The sequence below is a fragment of the Amblyomma americanum genome, chromosome 3, assembly GCF_052857255.1.
Source record: "Amblyomma americanum isolate KBUSLIRL-KWMA chromosome 3, ASM5285725v1, whole genome shotgun sequence".
In the NCBI taxonomy this organism is placed as follows: domain Eukaryota; kingdom Metazoa; phylum Arthropoda; class Arachnida; order Ixodida; family Ixodidae; genus Amblyomma; species Amblyomma americanum.
In genome coordinates this window covers 757,501-765,564 of record NC_135499.1, presented here as the reverse complement: position 1 = coordinate 765,564, position 8,064 = coordinate 757,501, and the positions used below count along the sequence as shown (strand labels likewise).

General features: G+C 47.1%; 1 protein-coding gene across 3 annotated transcripts in view; it reads left to right on the top strand.

Moving 5' to 3' along the window:
* The first annotated feature begins 447 nt into the window (after positions 1 to 447).
* LOC144124405 (alkaline phosphatase-like) overlaps positions 448 to 8,064 on the top strand; it is a 257,620-nt gene continuing 250,003 nt past the window's right edge. The window contains exon 1 of one of the 3 annotated variants that reach the window (XM_077657033.1): positions 448 to 761. In XM_077657033.1, the coding sequence (XP_077513159.1) occupies positions 674 to 761 (88 nt within the window). In that variant the 5' untranslated portion in view covers positions 448 to 673. The remainder of the gene's footprint in view (positions 762 to 8,064) is intronic. The other 2 variants (XM_077657031.1, XM_077657032.1) reach the window with 2 other exon arrangements.

Genomic DNA, 8,064 nt, shown 5'->3' with positions numbered 1-8,064 from the left:
TAAATATTTAAAAACGAGTTAAGCACTTTCCTGCAGTCATAATATCACATTGCATAACGCGTTCACCATTTTGTGTCCGGGCATTGCCGCTAACTATTGCGCTCGGATATTATTCTTGGTGTGTCAATATGATACGTTTATCTTGCACGAATCATTAATTACTTGCAGTCCAGAATGTACGTTATTGTTTATTTTTGTATTTTTATACCTTATGTCTCCAAATTGCTCCAACCCCATCCCCCGCACACAATGTTCCAGGCGCGGAATTAACGTGCGAGCGTACTCGTATAAGAAAGATAGCAAGCGCTATTACGCCTAGCCTGTGCGGCGATACGGGGGCGACGTCGTCTGTGTGCCGAAGGAGCGCCGGGCCCGCAATTGCGGCTTCCCGTAGGGCTGCCACGCAGGGAGCTGACGTGACCGCGTTCGTAAAGGCTGACCCTCGGCCAGTGCGGGCTCGTCGCCAAGACCGGCGGACGTCACGTGCGTTCGCGGAAACTCGGCACCCGATTACGCCGCCGTGGGCGGTGGCCGGTCTCTCCCAGAGACCGAAGGATACACCCACGTGGCTGCACCGGCCGCGCATTGTTCGCGCGGCGGTTGAGGTCAGACGCCAAGCGCGGAAGTAAACGGGGCCAAGGCTTTATCGAAAAAGTGCGCCCGCCTTCATAAAATGGACATCCGGATGTGCTCGGCTTTTGCCTGGCTGGTCACCCTGGCAGCCGCAGCCGTGTTCCCAGTTCCAGAGAGCCATCGAGAAGGTGGGTGGCAGAAGCGAGCTTGGCTGTGTGACGCGAGTATCGTGCGCGTAGCGGTGAAAAGGAGTACGTGCGCTAAAATCGGAGCAGACAGCACAAAGATTACACGGGACACAGACAAGCGCAGTTGTGTGTTCTTGGTGTCATCTGCTCCGAATTTAGCGCAACCCTGTGTGATTGTGAACGCGCAGCTTTAAAATATTGCTGGAGAAGCCGCGCTGCCTTCGGCGGCCGACGATATGGAACTTCCTCTGATTGTGCGGGCCTAGAAGAGCGAGAACTGGACACCTATGGAAAGCGATGCATTCGTTTCACCCGTGGCTGGCTTGGCCTATCTTTGGTTCATGTGGTCTAACGTTCCATAGCGACCCTGGCTATACGGGACGCGCACTGAGTTCACACAGTACACGGGCCTCTGGCATTTCGCCTCCATTGAAATGCGACCGCCGGGACCGGGATCGAAACCGCACCGTTCGGGTCAGCAGCTGAGCACCGTAACCACTGAGCCACCACGGCGGCCCACGGCTGACGGATACAGCAAGTCGCACTGCTGCCACCGTTGCATACGGCCGCAGTGGTTGGTGCTGCTGGCTCAGAAATAGTTCTTTATATCCCGCGTCCGGTGCGTAGAACGGAGTCCGCGAACACCTATGTACTCCTGCATATGTACCGTCTTTGGCGATAGCACGTATTTTTGTTGGCGGAAAAGAAAAGTTCAAGCATTACTGACAAAACGGTTATCCTTTTGTCTTCTTTGATCTGATTAGATTTATTTCGAGGTCAAACGTAAGAAACGCAGGTTAATGGACCTCCTCCTTGAGCGCGAAAGGCGCACCAACAGGTTGCTCTGGGGCCTTGTGACGGTACGCGCATGCCTCATTTGAAGCCTGAGACTATTTTGTGCGTGCGTTGTGGGGAGAAAAGGATCGCATTCCTCTAATGGAGGTGGGGCCAGTAATCAAGCTAATAGCCGCTCATCTGTGCTGTTTCAAGGAACGTAAGCGCACAGGAAGGAGAACTCTGTGATAGCTGCGCTAGACATCGTTCATTATGAACTTTTGCGAACACAGCTGCGGTAATTAAGTGGCGGGTTTATTTAATATTTATTTAACAAGTACTGCCAGCCAGCACAACATGCCTTAGGCAGGAGTGGGGTAATGGAAATATACAAGTAAAGCAAAGAAATACGTTCCAACACAAGTGAGAAAACGGAGCCAGAGACAGTTCTAGTGCAAAACGGAATACAACAAAACGCTTTCCGCGAAATAGAGGCACATGCGAGCCCTGTGCTTTGCTCACAGCTTGTAGAAACAATGTGACTGCTTCACATTTAACAACGTTTGGAGGCACACCGTTCCATTAAAGGATGGTGACAGGAAAAATTCATGATTAAAAACATCTATTTTACATGACAAAGCTGCCATATTTTTAAATAGTAGGAATGCGTAGGACGGCTGTAATCGACCTGCGAGTCTTAAAGCCTTTGACGTCCCGTTTTCAGTGCATTAAGATGATGTTATCAGTTTTCCAAGCTTCCCGTACGCTCAATGTCTTAAGGCACTGCGTATGCATGGTGTTTAATTTTTGTAGTACAATCTCCCCCCCCCCCCCCCCCCCCCGACCTGATCTTTGCAGCTGCTGTCCGTCTTTGTATTGACCCTAAGACGACTTTCGTTCCTTCTTTCCTTATTGGCGCCATACCCCATGGCTGTGCACTGTTCCCTCTCTCATTGCCATCCTGATTACATTGAGTATTGTATAAAATTGTGCAGATCCATTCGGCTACTTCAACTATCTTACACATTAGGCTATTCTGATCCCATTATAATTTATTTATTTATTCATCACTTTACCCACAGTGCCACAAAGGGCCTTACACTGGTGTGGAGGGTAGTACAAAATAATAATTAAAAAATGTGGAGGTGAATTTCATGACAACATTGTGATAAGATACATAAATAAGGACATCGCAAGAACAAACACAAAGATAGAAAGCAATATTTCCGGCACAAACACAGACACACGTTAAAGGGCGCAACAATTACAGAAACACATTTCTTGAATTCAAGAGAACAAAAAAAACTTTTTCGCATATTCACTTTGCGCGCATACGTACACTACTGCATAGCATTAACACAGCGCTAAGCAACAAGGACCAAGAACGAAGGGAATTAAAACACACAACGGCACTGATCAGTGCCACTGTGTGTTATTGTGTTACTGTGTGTTACTGTGTTTATGAACAGGTTGTCGTGTCTTAGTTTTACCTTGCCACCTTCAGCCTTGTTAGCCTTGGCATAATCCCACAGCGGCTATCTCTTGTTCCTCACTTTTTCTGAAGAATCTTCCGATATGCTGACCTACTCTCCTTTTAGTTTTCTTGCATTTACAAGCACGGCCTGGTTATTTTTGAAAGAGTTCAACTGTGCAATGATCGGGCGCCTTTTCCTGACCTGTAGTTTCCAATATGGTGTGCTCTTTTTATTTTTAATTACTCACATGCCAAAGTTGACCCTACACAACTACAAAACGTGAGACTGATTTTTTATATGTTTCGTGTTCATCGTCATCGGTAGTAATAGTAGCGGTTTGTTATAATAAAAACGAAGGATAAGATTTTTGCTAGCCCCGGCATCTGCCATCGATACTGAAGCACCTGAGCTGAGGCAGCGGAAATAAAGGATAGCAGTCAGAATGGAGAAATAAAATGAGAGGTGAGGGGACACGAATAGAGGAATATACACAAATTATTTACACAATAAGAAATGTGTGTAGGCTTCGCACGCGATTAGTTCATGATGAAGCAATAAAAACGCGCGCACAGCACTAGGTTGACTACAACTGGAGTGGGGCGTCCAGTTAATCGTCCAAGGTAGCACTCGCGGAGCGTTCGGTCACTGCGTGTAACTACCTGGCGGAGAATAGACGGGACGTCAAGCCCGTCTGTTCGAGGAATGCAGAGGCTCACCAAGGTTCGCTCACGAGTGCGCGCACTGCCCTGCGGCCGCAATAGCGTTTTGAGGGAGTCTGGTAGTATGCCCAGCGTCATCGTTAAAGCCAAAGAAAAAATAGGGTTACACTGTCTGCTTCGGCTTTCAAGGTTTGCAGCAAGTTTTTCTAGCATCGAATCCTGCGATGCCGCTTTAGTGCTGAATTCATCGACAAAACTCTTATGGATTTCTAAGTTTGCCATTCCGGTTTCGAGGTGTCCCAAACGGGCGTTTAAGCGCGCCATTTCTTTCTTATTGTCGGCTTGGCACTGTTCAATGGTGGCAAACTTGTTTTTAGTCTCATCCTGTCCATGCAAGAGCTGCTGCAAAATGGCGTCATCAGGGCCTGGGTTTTGTTCTATATCGCCGCATATCAACAAGGAGAGGTAGAATGCCAGCCTACGCAGTAGCCCAAAATGATGTCGTCTACGGCGCACACATTTCTGTTTAGTCGTATGTGAACATACTCACTGAAAAAAGACAGAGGCTGGAACAGGCAATGCGAGCAGGAAAGGGCAGGAAAAATTCTCATTACTAACCTGCAGCAGGAACGGGAAGTTCGCGAACGACACAAACATATAGAGTAGCGCCGGTTCCACGCCCAAGTGCAGACCGATGTGCCTGTCCTTCAGTATACACTGTAGTCCTCGGTGCTGGTACATGGTTGGCTGGCTGGCAACGGACACCAATCGTGGAAGGCTGCAGTGCAAAGTTCCATGTCACTGTTGTCTTTATCTGCAATGTCTTCCGTGGTAGTCTGGAAGCCAGGCCACTCCGCAGCACCCGGGGACGCAGGTTCGTTTTCGGTGGCTGGTTGTAGATCGCGAAGACGTTGGCATGATGCTTGACAAGCAATCACCTGCAGCAGCAAAGAAAATTCTACGCCCACTGCAGGGCAAATGCCCCTCTCATGTTTCTCCAATTAACCCTCTCATTTACCGGCTGGACCTACCCGCCCCCTGCTACGCTTGCCTTCTCTTGGAATCCACTCCATTACTATTAAGGACAGTCAGTTATCTTGCCTTAGCATTACATGCCCTGCCCAAGACCATTTCTTCCTCTTAATTTCGACGAGAATTTCATTAACCCGCGTTTGTTCCTTGGCCCACTCTGCCAGCTTCCGATCTCTTAACGTTACACCTATCATTTTTCTTTCCATGGCTTGCTGCGTTGTCCTTAACTTAAGCTAAACTATTTTCGTTAGCCTCCACGTTTCTGCCCCGTAGGTGGATACCGGTAAGATACAGCTGCTGTCCACTTTTCTCTTGAGGGATATTGGTAAACTGCCATTCATGATCTGAGAGCCTGCCATATGCGCTGCACCCTATTCTTATCCTTCTAGTTATTTCCCCCTCATAATCCGGATCAGCGGCCACTACCTGCTCAAAGCAGACGTATTCCGTTACCACTTCCAGCACCTCACTACCAATTGTGAACTGCTGTTGCCTTGCTATACTGTTGAACATTGCTTTCGTTTTCTGCATGCTAATTTTAAGACACACTGTTATGCTCTACCTCTCTAACTTGTCATTCTTCGAATGACAGGAATCGGCTCCATCACAGAAACAATGTAAAAGTACATTGAGACACTAAATTACCACATTCCGGTCGCACATCCATCCTTCATCAAATATACAAACCACTTTCTCCTCAATAAAGACAATTTAACGTTACCTGAAGGAGCCTTTCTTGTGATGATGGAAGTAACATCCTTATACACAAACATTCCCCATGCCGACGGCATTGCGGCCTTTTTGGAATTTTATGAACAGCAGTGACCTCAATGATGTCCAAGCCCAAACGTCTTAGGAACTTTAGCCAAAATTGCTGTACAATATAAAAGCTTCGGATACGGCCTTCACTATTATCTACAAAACAGTGGCAACGCTACAGAAACAAGAATGGTCCCAAATTATTCAATAATGGCTGCATTTGGGCGAGTTGGTTTTCCATTCTGAACGTAAAAGCGCAAAAACACAAGGACACAGACTAAGGCAGACAACACGAGCGCTCGTGTTGTCTGCCTTAGTCTGTGTCCTTGTGTTTTTGCGCTTTTACGTTCAGAATCCCAAATTATGCCATCATCTTCATGCATCACACAGAGCCAAAAGTTTCTTCTTGTCCAATTCGGCCCTCCTTTTACAAGCGCTATTTGGATGATATTTTTGTAATATGAACCAGCACAGAACAACTTCCCCATTTCATTGACAGCTTCAACTCCATGCACCCAAACAACAGGTCTACGTGCACCTACTCAACCAGTCAAATCGATTTTCTTGATTTTGTTGATGTTGACCGGCTCTCAAAAATATCTGCATTTTCAAAGCTCGAATCCCCGTCACTGCAAAACCAGCATCCCTTATTCGCAGGCCCATTGTTTTAGAAAAATCTGCTCCAAAGACAAAAACTTTCATGACAACTCTAAACACATGCGTAACGTGCTCTTAACTCAGCGCTATCCATTTGATGACGCCATAAACACAGCTTCAAATCAGAACCGCAATCAAATACTCAAGGGGCACCGAAAAGATAACCGAAATGATTGCACTACAAACCTTATTCTCACATTTAACAGTGAAGCATCGAACAAGAACAGAATTCTTAGTAAGCACTTTAGTATCCCTCAACAAATTCAACGACCATATAATATATTTACATGCCCACCGCGCGTGTTTTACAGGTGTGCCAAAAATATTCAGAACTACCTAGTTCACTCCAAGGAACACAACACCCCAAAATATGAATGTCGCCCCTGTGGAAAAGGTCGCTGCAAAGTTTGCATACAAATTCGGACCTTTAGCAAGGTGAAAAGTTGGGCTGGTTGGTGCTTGATCTTGTGGCGGAAGCAGCGCAGCACGAGACAAAGAAGGGACAGGCGGGACACCTCTCCCTTCTCTTTGTCGTGCTGCGCTGTTCCCGCCACAAGAAAATGCGGACCACATGTTCCGCAACGATTACGAGGTGAGGATTCCTGCATTCAATCAACGACAACTTTGACTGCGACTCATAAAACGGTGTTTATCTCCTTGAATGCACTCTGTGTAACCAGCAATACGTAGAACAGGCAGCCGGTCGATTTATTTAGTGAGACGAGCTTTTGGGAAGTTGGTTGCATAGCTACGACATAACTGCAGCGCGAAAACAAGAAGAACACAATGGAAGGAAAACACTCGCGACACGTACAATCGCTGCACTCACAACTGATTTTTTTCCGCCAATGCATGGGAAACATAAAAGTTCCGGCGCGCATGCGCTCACAGAATACAGAAGGAAAAAAGGAATGGAATTAGCCGTGCCAGTTGGTTCATGACACACGAATAACAGCGTGACAGACGGGACAATAAGGAAGAGACAAACACGAGCGCTGAAGGAGACGTGCCAACGACAACACAAAATAATTTTACACCGCATCTTACCTTGTGGCTTAGAAATAGTCGTATTCTGCTCTGTACAAGTGAAGCCAAGTATCGCTTACGCAGTAACCTCCACTTCTCTTTTTATAGTAAGCTTCCAGTAGTCCACGTGCAGTGTAAATATTTGCTTGTGGTTGGAATTCTTGTACTATATAAATGCGGCGAACATTCCTTGCAAGACCTGCAATGCTTGACCAAGCTCACATCGTAGTTCTTCTCTAAATTCTCTCCATGCTCCCTTGATCGATCATTGACGCATCAGCGAGTTTGGCTCACATAGGCTTTTTCGCACGAGAGTGGAGTCCTGTAAACCACTTTTTGCTGGCACTGTACATAGGGCTCGACATGCTTTTTTCCGCATCTAGCTCTTAGTATTGATAAACAAGGCTTCGAAACCTTCACCGTCCTTCTTGCTAGTTTTTTCTTCTCTTTTTGCCTGCGAGAACTTGAAAGCTTTGTACTCAGCCTGGCTTCGCCGCCTACGAACAGCTACTCCCGACGAAGTCTGTTTGACGACCCGCCCAGGGAGAATCAACCTGAGCTACGAAGCGGAAGCATTGTTCACTGAAACGCAGACCCCTCGTGCGCGTTCTTACCCATGTGCTCGTGACAATGTAGCCCATTCCTTCCTCAACATAACAACTCTCGGCTCGCGGGAAATTAGTGAACCCCCCCCTCCCCCCAAAAGGCGCCTAGTTTTGTCTTTTCGTCGCCGCCAGTGTCATTTGTGCAGCGGCGCCTCTTTGGCCACTCATCTACAGCGGCGCCCTTGTATCTTGTTTTGTTTTCGTATACGCTTATGGTTGCTGCGCTGCCCAAGCCCCTCGAAAGGCGCCTTCCTTCCCTTTTGTCTCGTTTCGTCGTCTCCTTTTTTCTAACTCACCCAATATTTTTCGTGATTAA